The 27002-nt window shown below is 40.8% G+C and overlaps 1 protein-coding gene and 1 long non-coding RNA gene across 2 annotated transcripts; both read right to left on the bottom strand.

The window, feature by feature from the left end:
• Nucleotides 1-2972: 2972 nt before the first annotated feature.
• Nucleotides 2973-5898, bottom strand: noc (no ocelli). The gene is made up of 2 exons (XM_011310849.1): nt 5577-5898; nt 2973-5462 (listed from the first exon to the last, which is right to left on the bottom strand). Exons 1-2 carry the CDS (start codon nt 5661-5663, stop codon nt 4104-4106), a joined length of 1446 nt encoding a protein of 481 aa, XP_011309151.1. The 5' UTR covers nt 5664-5898; the 3' UTR covers nt 2973-4103.
• A 15400-nt stretch (nt 5899-21298) lies between these two features.
• On the bottom strand, nt 21299-24900 carry LOC105270125 (uncharacterized). The gene is made up of 3 exons (XR_892501.1): nt 24790-24900; nt 24464-24701; nt 21299-21443 (listed from the first exon to the last, which is right to left on the bottom strand). It is a non-coding gene; the product is annotated as an uncharacterized lncRNA (long non-coding RNA).
• Nucleotides 24901-27002: the final 2102 nt, after the last annotated feature.

Raw genomic sequence — 27002 nt, 5'->3', positions numbered from 1 at the left:
ATTCGAAAAATGTCCGTAAGACCAACTGGCAACATATTTCAAGACTCATTATCCTCATCTAGATCTTTCTATCAAGAAATCAGTGATGCACGCAAACCAGACTGTAATAAAGTGATAAAGTAACTTTTTATGAAGCAATTCCTTGCGGTCTCATCGAAACGAATCATTATAATTAACAACCCATGCTTCCGACATGGACAAGAACCCCAAGACTTTGAACATCTCACAGTTTCAGTTATCCGACAGTGGATTCAAACCGTCGGATAGACTCGAATTAATCTATAGACACTTCCCTTCTTCCACAACAACAGAAAGTCAAGATTTCTGCTGAGCTAACATCTGGGGATGAGTAGAACATCTATACTGTCCGAGAACTGTTTCCCAACACATAAGACCATTTCAGCAATCGACTATCAATAGCCATCACATCTGGAACTCTAATTCCTTCAATTGTGATGTTTCTATCAGAGAGTGAGGGACAGCTGGAAGTCGATGATCCAGTCGACAATAATACAGTGAAAGAATATGAGGGTTGATAACGAACAACATCCACACCCGATCGACATTAATCACCCAACTCCAAAAGGCGAGTAGATAGCCGTCGATTGCTGCTCTCTCTCAGTCCAAGGTGAAGGGGTGTCTGATAGATGGAGGTGATGAATGGCTCCGTGACGCCACCACGATCCATCATCTCTGTTGGGGTACTCTAACACACATCAACGCCCGCTCTTCCTTCTCCCGTACGCTGTGATCCTTCCTACACATAACGTGTGAGCAAGGAAGACAGATTTTGCACGAGAGGTCACCCTGGCTAATTCATCATCCGGGGGACGTCGTGGCGGGCTTCCTTAGCCTCATTCCCTTTCTCTCGTATTTCACATGTCGCCTACGTCGTCAGCATAGCCTTCCACGCCTCCACCTATTCTGTGTGGCAGCACGACTAACGCTGTAGTCCTCGGTGGAGGTTTTCTCACCCAGGCTCTTGCATACGGAGTACCAGTGAAGACACATAGGCACATTTCAAAGAAAGACACGTGACTGCTCGGTCGACGTGGAGAATGATCGATGGTGGGGTACACCAGTTATAAGTGTAACCCCTCTTTCACCATATTTTCTCCTCATTTTTCCATCGAGTTTAATGTCACGTGCCCCCAAAATCAAGAAAATCCTGAGGATGATCAATGGGTCTGGATTCTCAAGTAAATGGTCGACTCACAAGATCATCTAGAATTCAAAATGAAAAAAACGTACTGGGATCATAAAGCATTCATCATCGATGCCTCTAGAGCCTCCAACTGTGTCTTACCCACCATCTCACCATCATTTCTCATACATTATTGCCAGAAGTTATACCCTCAATCGATGATTTATAGACCAGTTTGTACTGCACCGAGCCAGGAAAATTCAGGAAGGCACTTGGGTTCTGATGCAAACCCATTGTGTGAGAAACTGTGGGTAGTGCGGACAGATCTATGGTGTGGGAATAACAGCTATAGCCGAAGAAAGTTGCCTTTGTGTTTCATGTATGAACGATACATCAAACCGAGGGCCGAGGGAAGGGATATGTACTGAGTGGTTTTATGGTCACTGGTATTATTGATGCCTCTCATTGTTCAGGCTGACTGGCAAGGCTTTTTCACGAAAATAGCTAAAAGACGTTGGATCCTGAAAAAGTCGCCCAACTCGTCAACTAGCTGGACATTATCCTTTCCCGTTTCACATTGAGCTGACTGGCCTGAAACATTCGTTTACTTCTCCATTACTTCAAATCATCACTAATAACATCGTGATAATGCTTTTGGATTGCAGGATTACATTTGACCATAGATTCTGAAGCGTGACATTAACATTACCGCCCACATCAAACGACTCAAGCACTGATGGGTGGGCGTATTTGATGTCTTTAAATTACATGTGTCTGTCGCTCTAACTCCATCCAACAACGAACAAATCTCTTGGAACAAGAAACACTGTACTTGGGTTATTGACGGTTATCTCATCCCAGGGAGTTTCATCATGCCGTAGAATAGCCAAAGAAAGACATTAAATTCATGGCTACATATACTCACCGAAGAGTGAAGAGATGATGTAGTTGCTCAGGACCTCCCTCTGTTCTTTTCATCGGCATTGTATGTAAATAAGATGGTGGATGAATAACGACGAGAAGGCATAAGACGATGAAAGAAAAAAACCGGAATATCAAAAAATAAATGGGCTGAAGCGGAATCTGAATCATGAGAGTCACGCACATCTGTAATGAGTGCGTTGGTGATTAAGCTTAATGCAACATTCTTCGTGACGTATGCCAATTCATTGCACTAAATGTGTTCCTCTCTTCTTTAATTACGGTCGCCCTATTATACCTCCGGACATTTCGTTTAACTAATTGATATTCAACGACGCAGGTAATTGCCCGGAATAACATGAATTCCAATTTCCAAAGAATGAGACTGAGAAATATGGTGACTGAGGCCATTCATTCCACCACCGTAAAATCACCGGGGGAATATTTTACCACTGAAAAGGTAGTAGAGACGACATTTTCCTTTTCAACTGCCAGACTGCATGCCCAAAAAGTCAAGAGGGTAAAAGCTGTTTTAGCCCCTGCCCCCATTGAGTTTTCCACGATTCTCTCCTGTTCTCTCCAACTTCTCCTCGCACACATCTTCCTACACCAGAGCCACCAGACATTGGTATATACTATATAGGATCGTGTGGCAGGCTCAATGGCTCAGCAGATTTATGCCGCCCGCCTCACAGCGCTGATATCCGAGAACTGACGACCCGCTCTCCCCGTAATGAAAGAAATAAATTTACTCTGAGGCCACCATTCTGAAGGGGAGAGACGAAGGATTGGGATATATTACTTGGATGATACGTTAAAGTGGATTTGAGGATAATGGCAATGATACGAGGTGAATAGGCACAGTGAATACACCATAATGCAAGTCATAAAATGAAAGAGTGACACGTGTATTGAATATGTGATTCTACAAACATGTTTATTAAAGCGGTATGGAAACTCAACGATATTTACAATTCCTATTTACAGTGTGAATGACACATCGTTGCATCGTGTGGGTCGTCTGTGATGATAAGAACACTCATCCGACGGCATGTTAGACAGGCGTGACAATTTTTTACTCTCTCTCGTTTAATCTTGCTAATTTATACCGGATGTTGTGCTCTCAACAATTCAACAATTCCCCAGACGTTTTCACTGTTTACACTCGACATCCACATGATTTCTGCGAGACCCGTGAATCTGAGGGAATCAAACGACGCATAAGCGACTGCAACGGAAACGCTCGGTTCTATAATCGAAATGAATAATAAATATCACAGTTATACAATGGACACGAACCGTATCATCATTTTTTTTTTCTCTTCACGCCTATCTCTCTTGTTTCTTATTCCTCCGTGTTGACTCACGCCATTCTTCAGCGACACATGATTACACATTTTACTCGACAAGAATTACGACGCTGTATTTTCCATCCTTTTACTCCACATTGGACGAGTCATAAAGCCGCCTCGTTGGTTGAAACAAAGACGAAAAAAAAATACAAGGTTGTATGTGTATGATATTGCCAACCCCCTCGTAAAAACTCCAGTGACTCCATGCACACCAGTGTGTCATAAACATTCACCCATACGACAGAGTCAAACACTAACGCAAGAGAAAGAGAGAGAACGAATAAAAAAAACCAATGAAATATTGTTTGATAATTTATATCGAGTGGACACAATCGTGAAAACGAGACGTTTAATAATACCCGCTCGTAAATCAATCGGATTTTAATAGGCGTATAATTCAAGTGTGTCAGAGCCGCTCTCTGCAGCCAACGGGGCGACGTTAAACTGTCGCGATACATCATAAAACTTCAATTGTAATATATTTAGTTTATATATTCATATATTCATTTGCCATGTTTTTTTTTCTCCATTTTCTCTTCATATATATCTATATATTCATTTAAATAAAGTTTCTAATTTACAATGAGCACCCGCGGCGCGTTATGCACAAATGACAGTCTCTGGTTTTATACAATAGTATTGTATACGTGTGTATCTTGATTGAGGCGGGCGATCCATTATTCACCTTAAGGATGGACAGCGGCGCCCATTCGTTGGCCGTAGAGAGTGTATGGTGAGTAATATGGTCCCAGAGTGTTGAATGCACTATAAGGTGATGCTGCGAGTGATGCAGGCAGTGGACCGGCTGGTGGTTTTCCATATGGATGGTATCTGCCACTGAGAGGGCTAAGGGATGGTGCAGGATAGGTGCCTCCAGCAGCGCGATGAAGGGCAGCTGAGGGTGAGAGCAGAGGATGATGGGGATGTTGACCAGCAAGAAGTGCAGCGGAAGCGGCTGCATCACTTCCCGTTATGCTGGTGTGACTTCTAAGGTGTTGAAGAAGTTCCTCGGATGTGGTGAAGCGTTTGCCGCAGTACGTCTCACCTGCGATCCAGTTGCATACATAGGGTCTACCCCCAGCAGCAAGAGATTGAGGGTAGGACATGGATGGTGGAGGCATTGGTCCCAAAGACGAGAGGGCCATTGCCAGTCCGTATTTCTGGTGTTCGCACTGTGTGCAACCACTTGGGCACGGCCCAGCACCCATCATCATCTGGGCATTGTGCATGCTGAATTGGCAGCCAGTGCAGTAGGGATCCTTGCAGACGGGCACCAGTGCTTCACCACCAGCTGGAGTCTTGACGCGAGTATAGCTGAGGTATGGATTGCTGCCGGTTGCCGTCGGATAGCCGAGGAGTGCTGCTGCTGCTGCTGCATGATGATGAGAGAACGGAGAGGCACCAGCGAATGGAGGCCTGAATGCAGGATTCTCCATCAGTCCTGGTGGACAGCACAGAGGATTGCTGCCGAATCCCAGGCCATGCTTGTAAGCACTGAGACTACTACTCTCCTTCGGATGTCCAGCACCTGACAGCACCTCCATTCCTGATCGAATAATCGGGCTCGCTCCACTGTTGCGTGATGAATCGTTTGATTTTTCCGTCTCTTGAGCTGGAGTTTTTCTCTCCAGAGGCGATGCACTACTCGCTGTTGTTGTATTGTTACCCTGACAGGGTGATGCCGATTTACGTCCAAGTGGTGTGCGTTTACCCGATTTTTTATCATTATTGTTATTATTTTCACTTGCACCAACACTGTCCTGACCACTGACACTCTGTACACTGGCTTTCGATGTTGGTCTACTGTCGTCGTGGCTGGATTTTTTAGTTAGAACGTTTGTTTCGTAAGGTTTGAACGCCAGGGGCTTGGGTTCCGACGGACTGCTGCGAGTTCGCTCCATCTTAGCCGCCGGCGGTGAACGGGCGTTTGAGCTGGTTTTCGATGATTTATCCAAGGAAGATATTAGGGGCTTTGTTGGAGAATCCGCTCCAATCTGGCTGCACGTCTGGGCAAGCATAGCCAATGGACTCTTTTTCGCATCCAACTGTAAAAAAAAATGAAAAATCACAATGAATGAGACCGCTAAATGGCACAAGAAATCCACCCATCTGATTGCTTCTGGAATGAAAAATTCCAAAAATCCGAAGAAAATACTAACCGTCGTTGGAAGCGGAGAAAGATAATCCGGTTGTAAGTACTGATTGTGTCCAGTGGTCAACATTCCGCCTTCTTCTAGCACAACCATTTGTATTCACCACTCAATCAATAAAAAAAAATATCACATGAACACTGTATAAATTCACCGAAACTGATTTATCCTCACTAATTACATAAACGATGAGTAATTGTCAGTAAAAACTTATCCCTCGGGATATATCCAATGAACTTGGTGCGGAGTACAGACGAGCGTAGTGTCACGTACAAAATCCAAGAAAGCAGTGAGGAGCGCTCCTCCAAGCCACCAACTCTTCGGAGCGACTGCCTCCAACGCCACCTACTGGTTGCCCCCACTCCTCCACGAGTTTATCGCGTATTGCACTCGGATGGTCCCCCCTCTATCGACAATATACGAGAGTGGGGGATAGCCGACGTCGAGACTCGTTCGTACAGCGGTGGAAATGGGGAGGCATTCTAATTCAACACGCCACCCATGATGTTGGCCCGACGATGACAGCTCCCATCCCGGCTTTGATATTTCACCGCTCTTCCCTCTCCCTCCCTCTCCCTCACCTTCTCCTCGTCTACCTCTGCCTCCCCTATCGCCATCAACTCCCACCATCATCGGGGCTGCCCTCCTTCCCCCTGTTAGCCCCCGTGGACAAGGGGAACCGGTGCTGGGCTGCCGTGGCACGGCAACCCGATATTTTATACCGTGAAACCTGTCTGTCTCTTCACCAGCCGGCTTCGCTTAATAAGCAGCTTTCAAAATAGAAATGTAATGGGAACGTTGGTGAGAGGGCGGAGGGGATCGACGAGGAGCGCCCCGCCCGAGGGGGCCCCAGGGTGGAGAGGAGGTGAGAGCGAGATGGAGGATGGAAGTAGCAAGTGATTGATTGCTCGTTGGGCGACTTACCGACCACCACTGCTGACGCCTCCCTTGCGCAGCGCGTCAGTAACGAATGACAGCCACTTAGCCGCTGTTTGCCTACAATTTCGTGAAAGCGTTTTAATTATCGCCCCAACGAAATTCCACCTCTCATTGACGTCTCGACGTTATACCGCCACTACTGTATTACGTTTGGGCTATTCGTTAGTCTGTTGGAGTGACCGAGGTTTACCCGGGATTAATCTCGAGTAAATTGAAGATGAAAAACAACAGAACTGAGGTAAAGGAGAAATGAGATTAAGTACGGTATTACGAGGCACTTCTTACCAATGCACCTTGTTTCCTTCACCAACGAGATAGTTATGTTACAAGATAATTGCGACGAATTATTCGAGATATCCAGAGGGTCCCGCTGGCGCATTGTGCACGGTGTGCGCGCACACGGGCGAGGATAATTAGCCTCGGGGAAGGCTCCGCGGGGAATACAATCCAGCCAGGGGGCGAATACTCAAGCCTCTCGGGTTTATAGTGTCTGAGAAATGCCGTGAGGTATCTCAGTGTAATTTAAATTGAAACTCGTTATATACCATCTAAGGTATGCTTAACCGAATGTGTCAGAGAGTTGACGTGCTGCAAATTAACTTGATATCTCTCCTAGCCCCATTTAATTTTCATTATGTTTCTTCATTCGAGGTGAGTGCTTCATTCCCTCTCTGCGATTTTTTTTTCTCCGCAGAGTTGTTGGTAAACTTTGAGTTAGCATTTGAAATCTCAAAATCTTGAAACGATGAGAATTCCTACCAGGGGTTTTGCTGGGACTCACTCTCTCGTCCGCTAACAATCTACAACGCTAAAACCCCAGGACGTTCTGACGCTGACGGATGAGCTTACAGCTAATATGGCGGTGGCCTTTGATGTTTGCCGACCTGACGGGAGGGATGCCGAGACAAACTCGGGAGAGAATCTGCCGATGTACCATTACGAGAAAACCCTCCCTGCCTTTTGCTCGACAAAAGGATCCACATTGCGCTTTGCTTTTCTACCAAACATCACAGCGAAATTTGTAAACAAACTGTCATGAATCCGTGTGGAAGATCACATACCGAAAATTATTACTTCTGACACGCATTGTTTATTCACTGCAGCTTCAACGCTCATGAAGAAATTCGGAGTGGCAGGGAGGGTAAATAATCGCGAGATGGAAATGCATGGGATCACTCCAGTCCAGAAATTTCGTCAGTTTTTTGTCTGGCTGAACAGGTTGAAAAGAAATGTTCTTTTCAAAGAGATGACTAAAAAATTCATTTTCCTGTTTTTTTTTTAATTACAAGATGGTGCTGCTGCACATAGAGCGATAGGTCTGTGATATTAAAAATGAAGTTTCTGAATTTCGATAATTCTTAGTTCATGTTAAGATTTAATGAATTTTATAAAATTTTATAAAATTTTATAAAATTTTATAAATTTATTTAAATTTAAATGGAAGTGTGAAACTAGAAACATTTCGGTAAGTGAAAGGAACTCATAATTCAATCGAGCAAAGAACACTAAAGTCATTTGTCCACTCGAAATAAATCACTCCTGTAACTGTGTCAATTAAACCTAGTGTCGTTCATAAATTAAATCCAGTGCATAACACTCATACTAAGGAATTTTGACTGCCGACAATGGGAAATATAGCATTTACAATTGGTTCCTCCCCCATCCACCCTGGAATCATCGAGTAGAATAGAGTAGGGGTGTGGGACCTGTCATAAAAATATTGACACGGGGATGACAGGCATCTGTAATAAACCCGTACCTGATAATTGTCGCAAAGCCCCAACAGTATTTGTGTGCCTGGATAATAATTTCCATCTCCATTGTGCATGCCACACGGGATTACATCGCATTAGTTTATGTGTCCAGACCAAAGTGCCCCTTGCCCCCCTTCTAAAATTATATGACCCCAATGCTCAAGGTATTACAGCCATTGTATAAGAACTGCTGTCATCCCACTTGCAAACAATTTTCCAAGTGAATCATAAACAATATTACGGATTTTAGAAATAATCACATACCCGTGGGGTGTATTTGCCAATGACCAACGTGAAACGTAGTGTGCAATAATTCGTCGGATTACTCTAGCAATGCCGGTGTTGAGTTTATTTGTACAGGGGGTTTTTGCAAAGAAGAAATCGCAGGAAACACCGCCAATTTCCATCCCTTCACCTCCTCCCCAGGCTCTAATTCCCGCAGTTTGCTATCTTAACGCTCACTCTACACGCCATTGCAATACAAATTACCACTCAGTGTATTACCCTGCACAGTACAACCCCTCGTCTTGGTTTAAAAATCGATAGTAAACGCTTTTACGTGTGGGTAAATCAAAGTGTGACGCGCATCATTTATTTGTTCGGTGTCGTGTGACCGAGGGGAATTGAGACTTCTTCGCAATGCTCATAATTCAAGTCAGGAAAATGGATTTTGCACTTGAATTTCCGTGTCAGCTGTAGTTTGATAAATTTCAGTAATAAACCAGGACCTATTTATTGTATCGATTTCTCAGTAATTTCCGCAGAAATACGTTTTATTTGAGTCATTGTAAAGTGATTGCTGTTTCGTATGAAAATGCATGAAAAAAATGCAAAGATATAATCCCGACGAACATCCCCCGCAGTGACTGTTCCAAATAGCAAAAAGTAGGTTCGAAATTCACATTCGGACAATTTTTTACCTAAAATTGGTTATTTCAACGAAAATCCAACAGTTCTTGCGTGCGAAACGTCAGTGGTCCGTAAAAACTGTAATAAATGAGTAAAAAGTAGGGTTGTACTGGGGAGTTAGAATAGATATGCTGCAGTTACATTAATCTCGGTGGACGTCTCGTTGAACGTTGGCCGCATCGATGAACGAGTAACATTTATCGTATTTGCCGGGTTGTGTTCAGCTCCCCAACAATGGATGCCACAGCTAGGAGAAGAGAGCTCTTCGCCTCTTGGATAAAAGTGTAAAAATGCTGACAAGCGGATAATAGAGGAGGCAGTCAGTCACTTTGAGAGATGGCGCATGGAGCTGTAGTAAAGTGAGAGAGAGGTAAACACAAATACAGAATAAGAGTGAGACACGAGTTAACTGTATGTGTCCCGGGGTTTGGCGCGCTGAGCCGTGAAAGGGAAAAAGATGGATGAACAACAAACGCGGTTAGCGTGCAACGGGCGAAGGTAACAGAATTTTCGCTGGGCAATAAATCATAGTGCTCTCTCAGCTTTTTTTCCTGTTACCCATATACAACATTGAACTTTGTTGGAAATGGCAAGCGGAATGGGCCGCCCTTGCATTACTTGACGGTGTGGAGGGGAGCTACTCTGACGTACGAGTGCCACAGATGACACAAAAAAAAACTACATAAAGAAAAAGTGAATGAATAAAATGTGCCTCTGTTGACCCTAAAAACGAATTGTCACTGTCAAATTTCTGTTTGTAAAGCTTGTACGCTATTGCCGCCAAATGAAAAATCCATTTTGTCGTGGGGTGAGCATACAAAATGGAAGTCCAATTGAGAGAGGGGACGATTGTAGATTAATTTCACTTGTCAATTGGAATTCAACTTTCGTATTGGGTTGAGTATGATTGATGGGGGGGAGAGCTGTCAGATTTATCCGTATTATCCGGAGATCTGGATGTACTCTAATTCGAGGTGTCACGGGTCTGATGGTTTTTGACGGATTGTAATCGTATTTTCAATGGTTGGAGTAGTCGTTCGAGTCTTGTCTTTACTCTTTTGTAATAAAGATTTCCTCTGCAGGTCTGGTAATTGGGTTAATTTGGCAGTGGACCCTCTGATTGTCGTTGACATTTCTCGATGAGGAGGGGAGACTATTTCAGGGGAGTCACCTACTGGCGATTTTTATTCAGGAGATTGAAGGGAAGCATCAGCGACAGGTTTGCATCGTTCACGACATTGGCTTTTGTATTTGTCCAATACGGCCCTCAAGTCCGTACGTATATCGAATACATTATCAGGATCTCTGTCGTTCATGGGGTATACGGTTTGGTACGCCTGTGGAAGGCTTGAAAAGCAGTCAAGAGAGCGAGCTGTACAGCTCTCGGCGGGCAACTATATTGATTGTGTAGCTGGCTGACAGCGACAGTGACATATGTCACCGAGGCTTCTCGTTATCGCTGATTTAAACATGAGGCTGACTGGATACCCCCGCGCATTCGTTGTGCCACTGACTTCACTCTCTTTCTCGTGTGAAAAAGCACCGGACGGCAACGAGCAAGACGCAAAATCCAACCAACTTCGTATTTCTAGCCGTCAGTCCATTGTTGTTATTATTATTGTCGCGTTCATTATTAGCATTCTGACGACAACCGTTGACGGGTAATTCGTGCGGTGTGGAGATGGTCGTCGGGGAGAAAATTAGCGCATGCACATTTGAAATTTTAATTTTTCCTTTTTTTTTTATTTTTTTAGGTGGAAAATGTCACTTGACGCTATGAAAATTATTTACGATTGTGATTTGTTAATGGAGATTGTGACGACGCCATTCGCTTTTTAATGGGCTGAAGTATTAAATTTAGTGTTTATTTTATTTATTGATTTATGCTAAGTGTAATTCGTGTTTTTATGGCATTATTTATATGGGCTGAGAACTCGGGAGTTGTTTTCTTTTCAATGTTACAAGTTGTTATGTAATCAGACAATATCATGAGTCTCTTGATTTTTCAGTATCATTGTCTCAATATTTATTCATAAATAAACTTTTTACGTAGAAAAATTGTTTAAGATAAAAAATTACTTAGCGCGTCAAGATATTTCAGTACACAAAACAATCTTGTTTAAAAATTTGAAATACTTCAATTGAAATCTCAGCGTGATAATCATTATAATCCTTAATAATGATGATAACTTTTAATATACCAGTTTTATCGTTTGCACGTTTTCACCCTTTTCTGTCGTCCTTCCAATGATTACTTCAGGGTTTTACAATCTTTTTATTGAAAAACGGAGCAATAAAATCGAAATAATAAATTTATAAACAGACGCATAAAAACGGAAATTAATGAGCAATTCTCGGTCTTTCGTGTAGATAATTCAAAGTTACCATAGCCAACAAGGCAAGATATTTTAACAATCACTTTTTATCACTTTATACCCCCCATTTCATTCAATTTCTTGTCATGCCCGCAATGAACTTCAAACCCATGCCAAAATTTATCCGTAGTCCTCGCGGCAAACAGCCGTGGCATATCCGGTCGTGATCATATTTTATGTTTTAATCTCTCCATTGTTCCTGGTATAACGGAGTTTAAGAGGAAAAAAAAATAATAATGCCTACCACGAAACACGCAAAGCTGTCAGCCATAAAACACCCACGTCGGAGAGACCAGGAGACCCGAGGCGAAAACCCCTCGGTTGTACAGAGCGCCTGCGCACGACTTGAATTTTTATGCACCCCCGTTGGTTATCCTCGAGGACATCCTCGGCCCTACGAACAAGAGATTGACACAGATTTTTAAAAAGAAAAAAAAACGGAGACGAAATCTACAAAAGATGGGCGACATGAGTCGTTAGTTGTTGACTGATAGTATCACAATCTTTTTACGCCACTTTCACCTTTTTTTTTCTCCATCCGAGATCACGATCTTCCACGAAGTCAACACCTCCGGTTCCCTCTACCCCCGCCAGGACTCGTCCTCTGGGTGAATAATGACAGCCCTCTTGGTACGAGAGCCGAGCATTAACTGATGCCCCCAAATTACAAATTTCATTTTGGCGAGACAACAAGAAAGCGAAAATGCCCCAGTGCCCTGTAGTTAACCGGCGCCCAATAATTTTCAACCGATGGTCGAGCGGTGACGATGTCCGCCCTTTTGTCGTGAATAAACGCACAAAAAGGCATTGAACAACCTGACATTAACCGTTAGAGGCTGATCAGTGAGGGAAAATTTGGGAGTCAGGGTAGAGACTGGGATAATCACTGACTGCGGAGGCTATGAACTACCCAGGATCCTCTTTGGTAATGACAATGAGTCAACCTTTTCTATCTCGGCATTTTCAGGTGTACTATTAAGTCAAAGGGAGGATAATACCTGTTAGAAGCCTCCAATCCTCGATATAATTACTATCAAAAATTTTCTCTTTCTATTTTCTTCTTTGTCCTTTTATTGACTAAAAAATTCATCTCCTTCCACGAACGGACCTATTAGTTTTTTTTTCATTCACTGAATAGACATGAAAAATTTATTAATACATTACGCTTTAATCATCTCGTGAAATAGTATAAAAATTTTGTAAAAAAAAGCCAGATGAAGTTCAATAAGAAGTTTGAAAAAATACATAACAACCAGAACTTGAAAATTATGCGAATTATTCTGTAATGGTTCGTAAAGAATTCTCTTGGTAATAAAATAAAAAATATTTTCTAATTATGGCGCAAAATTCGTGGCATTGCTTCAATGTACAGTACATGTATTACACAGATTTCGCGAGGATTACGTCACGAGAATGACCGAATTACCCGTCACTCGTGAAAATCCTCGGTGAACCTGTCCCACCGAGTGTTTGACCCGGGTAATATCCGATAAGGTACCACGGCTCCACGTCATTTCGATTAATCATCCTGGGAGTCACTCCAGTTCACCAAGGAATTTCCACGGATAGTTTGGTCGTAATACAAGACGACGTCCTGTCTGTGCACTTCTCTTCAGCATTTGTCCCGACGTTTCTCGTCACTCGCCCGTCTGCACTCGACGCGCAGACCGTCGCTCATTTTGTGACACCAAACGTCATCCTCCATCCATTCCTCTGTCATTCCTCGGATGTACTCGGTGGTTCATGTAACTTTATAAACGTGCTAGTCTATCTACACCCTTTACCGATACCACCTCGCCATGAAATATTTATCAGGTAATTCAACTCGACGTCAACGAGTTTCTTCAGCATTTATGTTCTCATGAATTTATTTTATTTTTAATTATCCCGAGGGAGATGTAATATTTTTTTTTTTTTAAGAATTGGTAACGGCGCAAAATACTATGACCAGTTTTATTTGCCAATTTCTAATCTCGAATGAGTATCAAGAATCATGGCCGACCGATCTGATTAGAAAGACTATATAAATGATAATTTTGAAATAAACAAGTCACTTTGAGATGCCAATCGTGCAACGTCTGTATGTATTATACGTGTAAGTCTTCAAGAGCAGAGAAACTGAGTTTTTTCTTTTTTTTGCACACAGAGATCATCAGGAAACAAAAAATTTTAAACGTTGGTTGTTTGAGAAATCGGATGCTACGCTTTCTTTCAAGAAGTTGAAGCGTAAATTACACTCACAATTGTCCTAAATTATGATTAATGCTCACGTCACAGTGATTTACAACAGTGAAATCGTAAATAGCGTTTATCATCGTTGTTGACAATGATTACGTAAACTTTATTTATGATAATTGTGAACATAATCTGGGATTTGCAAAGTCGTAAATGATGTTTATGTCATGACAATTTACGATAATTTCGAGAGGAATTTCTAGAATCGTTACATACATTTACGTTCAGCAAGTTAGTAATCCTGGAAAATACTGATTTTTGAAAGAACTCAAAAATTAAACAAATTAATACAAGAATCTCCTCAATATATTAAAATGTACCAAGTTTAATATACCGAAGAAAATGTATCGTTTCGTATCGTCAACCCAGCCCAAAAAATACAAAAATTATATTTCAACGATTACAGGAAAAATGCAACATATAGTCCGTCCCCGTTGCACTGCAATCATTTATAAATATCCAAGATAAAACAGATATACCAATATTGTTTCTGATAAAATGAGTTTGCCTCATTGAATCTCATCTCGCAATAATCGTTCGATATTTCTGGATCAACCGATCGATAAATTTCAAATGGTTTCCAGAGTCTTCAATCATAATCCGTATTATTATTTTCATTGGTGAAGAGACCTCTTACAGATAGGAAGTACCTCGAAAGAACAACAGAACCCAAGTGGCTGGTTTATTTGTCTAACGATAAAGCTTCCGATGCACTTTCCCCATCACTCATGTCACTGGGGCTTATCTCCCAGACAGTTTGAGGATTATAGAGTTGTCCACATGGCTCCTCGATATATAAATGACATTCAGGCCCCACTTCCGTGGCATCATCCTGGACTCCTGTCAATGTATCGACAGAGGACACCGATCCTGAGAGTTGTTGGCGAACCACTTGAAATTCTGTCTATACTGGCTCGCCGCTGTTTATTCCTGGTGACAAGAGAAAAGCCACGTTTCAATTTTTTTTTGTTATTTTTTGTATCTCGTGTGCTTTCTGAAACGAAATATCTGATCTCTCGAAAATCACTTTCGTACTAGACGACGTTTCACAGATGGAGTTTGAGTGCTGGAGAATGGAGATGAGAATGGATAGCTTGACGTTCTGAAGGATCTCGATAAGAAAAGGAAAACATATACTTGGATGCATCTGATTGGTTTCTGACTTTTCCATTTCTTCCTTCTTAATAGTCGACGGATCACAAGAGCTTATGGTTTTGTCATTGCCCAGTATATTCAGAATTAATGGGGAATTGTTTTTTTCATTATAAATAATATCAAATGGGCATTATCTTTTTTTTCATAAAATTCTTCAGTTATCATTAAACAATTAATTTTCCAAAAAACTTAGTAATTAACACGATTGATGAATGCATTGAAGTTTACTTAATATCGACTAGGGTCCAACAGATATTCTGAGTTGAGACTTTCCAATTCGAAAAAAGGAATGATTTTCTGGTAATTTTCAAATACATAATTTGTTGGCGGGAGAATATATGTTTTCGCATGTGTCGGGCCCGTCAATTTTCCCTGCAACCACTAACACGACTTTACCCAAAAAGAAAAAAAAAAGAAAGCCACAGTTGCCCTCTTTGATGAGAAGAGACGAGGCATAACAGGACTGGGTTACACCTCATTGCTGTATCCCAAGAAAGTCGTCTCTGCTCCTCTCACCGCCGTTCAGCCGTGAAAACATTGAGAGAGAAAGAGAGAATTCGTGTGCACGAAAACACGAAGCCACACACTGGGAGGAGAAAAGATCTTACAAATTGCGTAAAAACAGAGGTGGCAAGTCCGAAGAATGTAAAACATCAGTGAACAAGCATTTCATCCGAGATGCTAACATTCGTAATTTATACTCGGCCAATAATCCCGGACATCTCAAATTCCCGAGTACCAGCAAACTCAAACACGCTCCGATAACTACTCCGAACGACATTTCAAATTTGCTTATATCCACGTTTATAACTCCATTTCACATTTATGAGGGAAATATAACGGTAAGTAATGATTTTTCAATGGCTTTCAATGATCCAATAATATATCCACTTAATAATTCTGCGGTTATATGCAGAAATTATTATCGCAGAAATTATTATCGCCATTAATTTAGAATATTCATTGTCTAAAGAGAAGGGACAGCTTTTGGTTAAGACTGCCTGAGATAAAAAATTGGATAAATGAATAAATAAAGTGTGAAAATAAGGGGAATTAGGCAAGAATTGTCACTGAACAACTCGAAAGATTGATAAAATTTCCTAAAGCATTCTCATGCCCCTATTAACATTATGGGATACCGAATGTCCCACAGACCTACGTGGACTGAATCTTATCACAGGAGCGATCTCCATTGCCTCGTTAATGACAGTTATATGCATGGACTTTGACCGGATGTGGTGGAACAATGACCCCTCACTGCTGGAATTTTCATGCAAATACCCGTAGGACCATTGAAGCTCATAGAATCGTGTCGCTGGTAAGTCCCAACAGTCCTGATATTTTCATGGCTCACACGTGAGTACAAAATGTGCACTCAACATCACAAGCACCCAACCTATTGTTTGTCGTCTTACAAACAACGAATATGAATTCATTACTGGAGGGGCAAGACAATTGATGCAAGTGGCGGTTTCACCCGCGATAATGAACACCTATTGTACATCGGAATGCCAACAGGGAGAAAAATAAATATCACCAATATAGACTAAAATTCTGTTTTATCGTTGGGTTTATCGTACTCAAAGGGGATACCGATCTGAATTATTGGCCTTTCACGTGCGGTTTTTGATAAGGATCTTGCATCTCGTTGACTCGATTGCAAACGACATCCGTGAGACTACTTGCCGCTGTCTGAGCTTCGCCGATCGTTCTTGTCTTTCAGGGAAACCATAACATCAAGGTACGCATTGATCTGCTAGTGAAAGACTGAAAGACGAATGACAAGTGCCAGGGGCACTTTTGGTCATTTCAGGCAATTATGCACTGAGCAATAGCAGATCGTAAAGGCTTTCAGTAAAAAGCTTTCGGCATATGCACCATTTTTTAGAATTCTTCAAATAAAATAATCAAAATTCTTCTGCAAATTTCAATTTCCGATAACAAAAATTAATTTTTTCTTGGATTAAATAATCATTTCGAAGGTTGAAAATGAAGTCACCAATTTCTCAGCTGTTAAGATCCTAATGGGTCGACGTAACAAAAAATCCAAAATGTCCACTTCAACGATTGCAAAACTTTATCATCGCGGATTCCATCAAAACCGATTTTCCTCATTGACTTAAAATATAGTCACCCTGCAAATGACGCTATAAAATCCACGGAGACATGTCAGTTACATTGCAATTGTGAAGAATCCCCGTGTAGACTAGTTGGAAGTTAAAGAAACTAAAAACGAAATTCTTCATTTTTCGTTTTATTGGTTTGCCGAGGAACATGTGGTTGCGATCGATCCAAATATAGTACAGACAGTTGTCTACCCATTATCTGATAATGGATAAAGGCGTAGACAACCGGAGAAAGGAAAATATATAACGAACAAAAAGGTACGGTTATGTCCGCGCACCGCGAGCTGTCACCTGCATTGTGTTGTCTGAGAGGGGTTTTGTCCCTTCAGCTGAGTTTTCTATGTTGGACACGGGGATACAATGCAGCCACCCGTATACAAGAGTCACGCCTCAACGTAGCATGCCTAATCACCACCCTCCTCCCCAGACGTCTGCCATTGAGATCTTTAATTAACTCTCATTGTCATTCTGACTCTTTACGACACTCGAGTTTTCACATTTATCATATTGTTAGCATGTCAAGAGAATAGTGTCATAAGGCATTCAATTTTTTATTTTGTTCAACTATTCTTTTTCATTTTTGGATTTTCAGTCGAAACCGTGTATGAGACTGTGGGAAATATAAATGAATTTAAATGCAGATTTTGTTTGGAATTTTCTTCAATTTTTTCTGCATTCTTCTGATCTCTGAAGAAGACTGAGTGCTAGTCAAGACCTAAAGGATAGTCGTCATTTCTCCTAAAATGACAGATTAAAATTAAACTTTTAATTTTTTCGTAAAAGAAAAATTAGATTTTTAACATTAAAACTTTATATGTGGCATTCTCGGAGTGATAATTATCCATCATGAATCACTGATAAAATTTGATTACCGATTGGTATTTCCCTAGAACATCTCCGATCATTTCGCATCCACTCAATTTCCTCCTATCGTAAAAATGCCGCAATGAACTTCGATACAAAGCAATAAAATACTCACTCTTATCATTCTCAAGTGTAATTTATTTTTATTGATTCGCGTGGTGATCGTAGAAAATCTCAACATGAATTATTTATCAGTGATTAATCAATCCCACCAACAGATAAAAACATCATTCTATTCATTAAGGCCTCGACGCACTGCCATGGATTCTTCTCAATTAACTCAAAACTCTTGATATTTCGAAATGAAGAAAAATGAGACATTAATTGTAACCGATGCGCAATCTGGTTGATTTTTTTTCCTTATCATAGGGAACAATTATCAGCCATTGGGGAAAAAAATTGACAGATGGAAATCCAATAACATTGATCATTGGAATCTTTTTGCAGAATCAATTGCTTCATCTCTCATTTCAAGATATTATTCTCTCTGCAAAATTATTCGCTCACATAATTTTTTAAGAGCACTCTAATAGAAAAAAAAGGTTTTATTGACATGTTTGCTTGGAGTAATTTTTATGAAGTTTCATAAATTGAATTCCGTCAAAACAATTTTTTTTATTTCGGATAAAATACCAGGGTAAAATAAATCAAAAGTTCTCATTACGATACAACCAAAAAACCCATAAATTCACGTCTACAGCAAAAAAGAGAGATAATATGTACTGACAATCAATTCAAATTAAATTAAACAAAAAATCAATTGATATTTAATTTTAAAAAAATTCTGAAGATAAACGAATTTTTATCTGTCAGTGGAGAATATAAATTTCCACCCCTGAAGCACTCATCTCAGCTGTCGGAAAGTTTTCATTCGCAACGACAAAAGAGATTGATTTCCGTTGTACCAGACATCATATTATTCGCTTCATTCTCCGATACTCCATGGCTGATGGATTACTTTGAAAATAAATTTCTCTCAATTCACCCGCCAGTCGATGGAGTACAAAAGTCACCCCCCGCCTCCCGGTGTTCCCCACCAGTATTGTACCATTACCCCAAAGTTTCCCGCCTTTGAAATGGTGGAGAGAGTAATTTACTTGTAGCCATGTAACAACACATTCTCGTTCACCGTGAAATGACTGTTATATATACCTCTTGTTGGACTTGGCATCAACGAGGGGCCCCTTCCGTCCGTCACGCCTCTTCGTCACGCCTTCGAGAGCGGTCCATCAGTTGAAACGCAGGCTTCGATTAAAAAGATAGGGGAGAAATCACAGCCCAAGTGACTTATTATCGTTATTTATTGCTCCGACGAGATATTATTACAACTTTATCAATTTTCCACCGCAGACCTTAAGCGTCCAGACATTGACGGAGATGTCTGTCGTCATCAACTTGTCTTTAATAAAAAAATATTCCACGACTATTCACGTAATTCAAATTTCACTAAAGCCAACAATCCATGAAATTTCCTTTCTTTCTCAAATTATAGATTAATAATTAGCCGCGTTAAGAAAACCCGTAATGTTTCCATCGATTAATCAACTTTATGATATCTCGAGATAACCTGAGAGCTCTTAGACTACTTGACAGATAGCATTCAACTTCAGCACAAGAAAAGTTCTGATACTCCAAATAATTCGCAAGACATGTAATCATGGCCCGACGACGACAGCGGCTCATTTTTATCCCTGAGAAATGAAGTGATTGTTGGCAACAATACAACATAAATATCTCGAGAAATTTGAGTTGGATTTTCCCTCCATCTTCATCTCATACTTCATTTCATCAACGAATGGAAAAAATGTCACATCATTATGGCTGTTGAGGCCAGATAAGCCGGCATGTCACGCGTTATCTTTAATTAAAGTTGTTTAAAAGGAATATCAAGTATTGATACATTGAAATAACTTGTATGATATTATCAGCGAGGGATTAACTATCGCATTAATGTTTCAGATGCAATGATTGATGTGGACTTATGCCGCCAATCCCAGAACTTCTTGCTACCTTAACCTTCTGCCCAGAGGGGAAATAGATTGCTGTAATCAAATGACGCGGCATCAAATGTTGTTTTTCACTTGCTGTCTGTCACTGAGTAAGTATTTATAGTCATCATGAGTGTTTTTAGCCTGTCAATCAAGATAATGATCTAAAGCGGCATTTTTTTTTTTTTTTCATTTTTTTATCATCGAGCATAACCTCATGCTCAAGTTTTCTCAATCATGCGAAGGTAACCATGAAGAGATAATCGTTTGCAATCTACGTCTTGACTTTTGAGAAATTAATAACTCCAGCATGTGGCAAAGTGGATCAACGAGTCTCAGTCGTGTTTTATCCCAGGAGTAAAAGCGGTAATTGTCGGCAATTTGCGGCCGTTAGGACGTTAATATATACTTGACGTACGTATTGCCAGGTCCAGATATACTTACCTTGCGATACGTGTGTATGTTGTAAGTGGTGTTGTTGGTTGAATTATCGTGAGAAAAAAAAAATATGATAAGAAAAATATAGGCGAGTTTGTGCGGGGGATATACGCCGTTACGTTGACATTCTGCATAAGCATAATGTCGTGTAATCGACACACTATTACCGTAAATAAAATGATCTGCATGTAATTTGTGTAATGGCTGGCGTCGTTTCAATGGGAATTTACGCTCTCATATGACCGGTTCTCATGTCTTTTTTCTCATTTATTTCCGTTTAGTTTTGTTTCGGAGCGAGTCTGGTTGAGACTATGTGTAATTGATGATTATTTATGACAAACGGAGGATTAAGCACGGTGAGGGGAGAGATGGTGCTGTTATGAATATTTTATTATTAATTGATTACAAGCTTTCTTGAGATCACGTGTACATGAATTGATCTGTAGTAATTTGCATCAACAGGGCTTGAGGAGGGAAGCTTATTGATTTAGTAATCGTGTTCGTGGATTCGTTGGGTCTTTAATATCTATAATTCTGCAATTTTATTAAAAAATCAGAATTGTACGAGTTCGTCGTGAGGAATGAATATTGGATGAATATTATTAAAGGATAATCGGCGTGCATATTCCGAGAAAATCAACGGTGGAACATTTTGTTAAAAGTCTGATTTTTTAAATGCCCTTCTGCATAAATTCAGAGGCTCACCGTTTTCGCCGCATAGCTTAGAATTAATTTAATTTAATTTAGTCATTTTTTCAATTATGGAAAGACGTCATAAATTTTCGTCATTAGCCACTTTTTTGGAATTATTTATTTTTTATTTTTTAGTTTTTATTTTTTAAGAAAAACCCAATCGACAGTCTATCGATCGACTAATTGTTAAATACTTGATTTACCTATTCATGTTTTATTTGAATATATGATTATAAAAAAAAATGAATACTTCAGTACAGAACAATTTCGAATTAATATCTGTTGAACCTCCAGTTTCCAATAAATTGAAACACTCGATGTACATCTTGAAAATTCATATTATACCACTATAAATTGTGACATATCTTTCTCTCGCCAGATCTCAGAATCAGCACTTCACCTGCAATAATAATTCCACTCAATAATTTCATGCTTCACATTAGCAGATGGAACTAACTATTCATGGATCTTTAATTGTGACATGAAAATCCAAGGAAAATGGCATTTCCAGTATAACGTGAATATTAAAAATCCCATTAAAGTTTAAAACCAACGAAGTTCTGAAATGAAACGTCAACTGTGAATCCACGTTTCACGAACTCAACGAGGGACGAACGATTACCTCCTGAAATATTCCCGCCGAGTTCATCGGCATGTGTCAATGATTTAAAAAGCCACCCCACCAAATTTAAATTTCAAATTCTCCATCACGTATGATAATACAATTCAATCAGACAAAGGATTGATGCCCACACGAAACCCATCAAATTTCAAATACCCATGGCGTCGTTTATCGCTGTACAACGAACACGTAGTGTCGTTAAACATTGGCCCCCGGTTTGGCTGCCATCATTGTTCCGCATGGAACACGATGAATGCTTGAACATTGGCGCTGGTCTATGTCACGGAAGTCGTACATAATGGTAATACGTCCGTCGCAGATACATAATCGACTCCACGGGTCTCGATTCTAAATGGCATTATTTTAAGAAAATTCCCCCATCATCCTCTAGTGGCGTACCAGACCCGCATAATGGCGTCCCTTCAGTGTCGATGTACCTCCACGTGCGTACAACGCTTACCCAATTCCGAGTGTACACGGGAATACATAAATTTAGTCAGGTTGAAATGCGATGGTGAACGGACCTGTACGTTGTTGGAAGTGGTGAATACGCCAGTGGCAAAATGCAAGAGGCAATGGACGACGTGGATGGAAAGAGATGGATAGATACAGTGTTGGAATGAACGCGCAGTGCCACATAACCAGTCGGCCCACCGGGGCCTGTCTCAAACCCACTGCCTCCTCGCCTAGCATACAAATGAAGAGTATAAACATGTCGTCATTATCTCCTCGATTTATAACATCACTCTCCAGGGAGGAAAATTCACGCACAGGTGGTTAAGACACATCAGTGGTGCACATTTTCATGGCTAATGTCATTTCTCAGCCGCGAGCTGTCGGTGGAAACATTTTTCACCTCAATCATCAGGTTTTTGCCATGTTCAGAACATGGAAATTACGGCTAGGATTTTGGGTGTTGGGAAACTCATCATAGCGCTGCCTGGCGGCCATCGCGCACCACCGGGGCCTGACTCAAACATGGCTAGTGTCACTTCTCTGTTTTTTCTCCGTGTGGAAGGTCTTAAATCTACGGTTTTATCGATTTATTCCTGAATTTTTCTTTTCATGCCAATCGATCATACCATTATATCTATACACGAAAGCAATAAGTTTTTATTACGGAAGAATGCTGTTGAAAATTCACTTGTTTGTACATCGCAAGAAGGGACCGTCAACGGCATCTGGAGCGCGAGACGTTACACATAGTCAATAAAAAAGTCAAATGATTTAAAATTCATAAAAATGTAAAAATTCTCTTATCCTTTCACGAAAGAAAATCGTTCCACCAACCATATGAAATTCCCTCTGCGTCACTCGACTCGTTTTAGCTGTCGTCGTCTGATTTATACAACTCTCTGACGAAGCGAATCGTAAATATATGCGGGCAGATGAATAATATAACGACTCGAAGAGCGATAGGGTGACTGAAACCCGTATTCTTTTTTCTCCCTCGTAAATAGCCCAGGAGAAACTGAAATAAGCGTGTGATAGATACAATGCGGTAATAATTCAATGCCAACTGCCCTGAAAAGTCAAATTTCTCAAGCATAGAAGACAATCATCCCAGATGTTGAATAAATTCCTTGAAAGGGAATTAATCATCAGCTGCATAAATCATCTTGAAATGCGGAGAAAAATGAGATAGAAACGAATAAGAAGGAATATTACGGAATTCCTCAGGTATAAATTCAACGTTTATTATTCAAATTTAATTAACATTTGCCTTCATTATCCTATCGAATACACTAATTACGGGAATATAAAAATTCTGTCATTCTGAGTGACAGGTGGAAAATGAAATACGTCGTTAGTGCAAGTTTGTATTTGGATAATTCCAGAGGAGTTCTCGCATTAGTTGAGTAAACGCGTCGTGTTGAGGCTTAATCATCTCTTGATGAAGTAAATGCGCATTGGATAGTAGTTGCTTGGATTTATACATCCAACACACGATGGAGACGTCGTTCAACTAATTGCCACTCGAAGGAGACAACCCGAGCCAGGGTGTTATTAAACCCGTACATGGCATCCACTGCCAATTCCAATTCATATCTCCAGGCAATATACACCGGTGCATTTGACTTTCGTTGGAATTGCAAGTACGTTTGTTAAACAATACCAGACGGGGCAACCAATCGAATATTATGATTAAGTGCGAGACAAGTTCGAGAGCCGGATTTCAGTTACTGCTTTGCTCGTTATAGCCAACATATTTCTCGATTAATTGGAGAGAGATTAATGGGACAAATAAAATTTTTATGTTTCTCATGGCGACTACATCTCACCTACTCTAACATCATCGAATGAAATTGTAATGTAATGAAATAAAGTAGAATCACGATATAGTCCCACGTCTCCTCAATTTCTTTTCTCCCGTATCTTTCAGTTTTAAATAATTCATTGTTTCGTCCGGTGAGGAATTGAATTCTAAAATAAAGCCGAAAAATAAATTTCCGTCGCATTCGAATTTATGATATAAAAAAATTCATTTTGCGCTCGCAATAAATACATTCTACAGAATAGTCATGATTTTGTTAATTAATTTTTAACAATCAATGTTTTCCGTAAAACAATCGATATTTTTCCTCTCGATTGATCGATTTCGGCATGGCTCCCCCACTGTTTATCCACACGCAAAAGCAATCTCTTCCATAAATTTTGAATTTTTTTTATTTTTTCATTAGCACACGACCTTATCTTCGAAAATGATCGATTTTGTGTGCCCAACCCTGCTCGACGTGCACTAAACCCCAACAATCTCGCCCCCACTAACCCAAATTAACAAAAAATAAACTCCGTACCAAAGATAAATGCGAGTCAGCACCGAGAGAGCCTCGGGCAGATTTTTCGTGACAAGATAAGCCACGTCCTGTTTAACCCCCTCCCCCGTGATTCGTGCCCTTTGCGAAGATGCTCGTTAAGCCTTTTAGTGGCATTGTTATCGCCATACTGCAGTAGATCACGCTCAAAACACCCCCTCCACAGCCATAAAAGACAACGAATCCAGAGCTTATGTCATCCCCTGGGGACAGACCGAGCCTGAAAAAAAAAAAATAAAGAAAAGAAAAATTGCAACTGCACAAAAAGGCACGAAAGTTTACGTGTTTTATGGAGTGAATGGTATTACACGGGGTAGGTGATACAGTTTGAACATTGCTTCGTGTCGTCTAGTAATTCAGTAGCCAATTAGTTAGACAGCTGTGCACTGCGAATCCATGCTTTAGATGTCTATCGCACAGCTTCCTGCACCTAACTGTTGAAGCAACATCACGACTGCATTCACTCTTCCATACGTGTATCTTCTCCCCATACCAATCTCTCGGTAATGTAAACAGAAGGCCGAAGGCAGAGGCCAATCGAAGATGCCCGAAGTGTTTGACGCCGCACATATACACAAACCCCGAAGACCTTACTCGCCTCGTATTGCCGAGATAAATTCATGAAGCTCGATCATTTTATTTCAATTCAAAAACATTCTCTCTGATTTAACCCGCTCCAAAAAGAATACATATATATAATATATTAGCTAAATTCCATCGTCAATGCTGATTTCAAGGCTTTCTTCATCAGTCCCAATAATAGACTCGCTCTCAAAGCCTCCTGTGAAGTCCGAGGTCTGAGGATCTAAGAAATAACAATCTCAGCCTCGCGAGGCTATAACACAGCGTCCCCAGCGAGAGGTCGTTGAATTAAACCCAAAAAATGGCGAAAAAAAAAGATAAATACGAGCGAGTGAGTTTCAATTAGGCACACATACAGTGTTTAACCCAGGGATTTTGGGGTGGGTAAAGCCGGGGTGATAAACTAACGAGGTAGCTACGGCCCAACGATATACCGAAAAAAGAGCCGGTTGAATTATAATGGAGAAGAGGAGAGTCGGTTTTAAATGAAGAGAGAGGGTGAAAAAAAAAGGAATATGGCGACTGGTTGGAAGAAATAAAGACAGAGGAGGTGGGTTTTTGAGGTGGTAGAGAGGGGTGGGGGCAGACACACTTTCTTGGCCACGGGTGAATTATACTCTTCCTGGGACCATAACTTACCGAGACCGAGTTAATGCGCGCCTGTGTAATCCTACCTCCCTCGAGGGATTCCCCCTTCGCTCTCTTTTCATCGGCAAGGGGGCACCACTGGTATATACCTGCTGGCTAATGAGTAGGTGTTTGTTGGACATCCCGACACGTTTTACGACTCGCCAGATTACCCCTCTATTTCTGCATGAGAGACGAATAGGGTATAGAGGAAATAAGGCTGTTTGCGGTCGACTGTAAAGAAACGAGAGGAAATAAAATATTGAGGTGGCTCTGTTTGATTTAACGCCTTCACAGTGCCCGACCAGTGTTCAGGGCTTGATTATTGCCTGTCAATGTGTCAAATTGTTATAAATATTCTGAATAATCACCACGACATTATTCAGAAGTGAGTGAAGAGTTGAAATAACTCAATTCGTGGCAGGTATAAAAAATCGACGGCAGGATAATTGACAGTTAAAGTTCCGCGAAAGAGGGTTCTTATTTTTTTGTTTTTTCCTCCACACCCGGACTCTTGCTGAATCGCCTGGAGGTGCGCAAGGCGATCTATCCTAATTAACAGCCCTGAACCAGCCTACCAAACCTATCTGATATACTGGTATAACCTCCAAGTGTAATCTCACTTCGTTACCAATGCGAATCTTGTTATATCCTGAGAATAAGCGCCAGGGGATTTTTTTTTTCTTATTTCCTCGAGAAAGTCGAGAGCCTAGTGTATCACATTGGCCAACCCTTTTTCCCTTTATTTTATAGCTAGGTGCCTCTGGCAAGACCCAGCTGGCGCCGTAACTCTTTTTTTCCCTCTTCAATTTCTTCGTCTCGGTTATAAACACTAGCAGATCAATGACACGGGGTATAGGGGAAGTAAAATTCTCTGGTCATGTACTTGTACAATTCTGTAAATCATTCAGCATGTGTAAGGGGGTGGTTTTGAGGGCAGTGAACCCAAATGGAAAAATTCGTTCAGTTGTCGGTCTACCCTGGAATTACGAAAACGAGGGAAAATTGAAATTGGTAAAGTATAATGCATGAAAATTGCGAATGGCTTGAACTTTATGTCTAGTCATAAATATTTCAATCGCTCCCTAAATTACTTCTCTGGACATTTTTACCCCACTTCCTTCCAGTACACTCAAATGGTCTATGTCTCACACAGTCTTTTTCCCGTTCGCCTCGTTCCATCGGTGGATATATACGTGAGAGTTGCATTGCCTTGAAGATACATTTATCCGCTCGAGTTTTCGGTGGAGACGTTACCGTTATTTATGACCTCGTTTATCAAGGTGGCACCCCCTTTCTCCCCCAACCACCC

This window comes from Fopius arisanus, unplaced genomic scaffold (genome assembly GCF_000806365.1).
Source record: "Fopius arisanus strain USDA-PBARC FA_bdor unplaced genomic scaffold, ASM80636v1 scaffold00078, whole genome shotgun sequence".
NCBI lineage: Eukaryota > Metazoa > Arthropoda > Insecta > Hymenoptera > Braconidae > Fopius > Fopius arisanus.
Note: the sequence above shows the minus strand (reverse complement) of the source record. Positions and strands in the feature narration are given on the sequence as shown.

What these genes read in the sequence shown, in the direction of transcription:
- noc (XM_011310849.1), bottom strand. Translation starts at nt 5,663, where the DNA reads ATGGTTGTGCTAGAAGAAGGCGGAATGTTGACCACTGGACACAATCAG. An exon ending in TTTCTCCGCTTCCAACGACG is followed by an intron (nt 5,463 to 5,576) that starts GTTAGTATTTTC and finishes TTTTTTTTACAG; the next exon opens with TTGGATGCGAAAAAGAGTCC.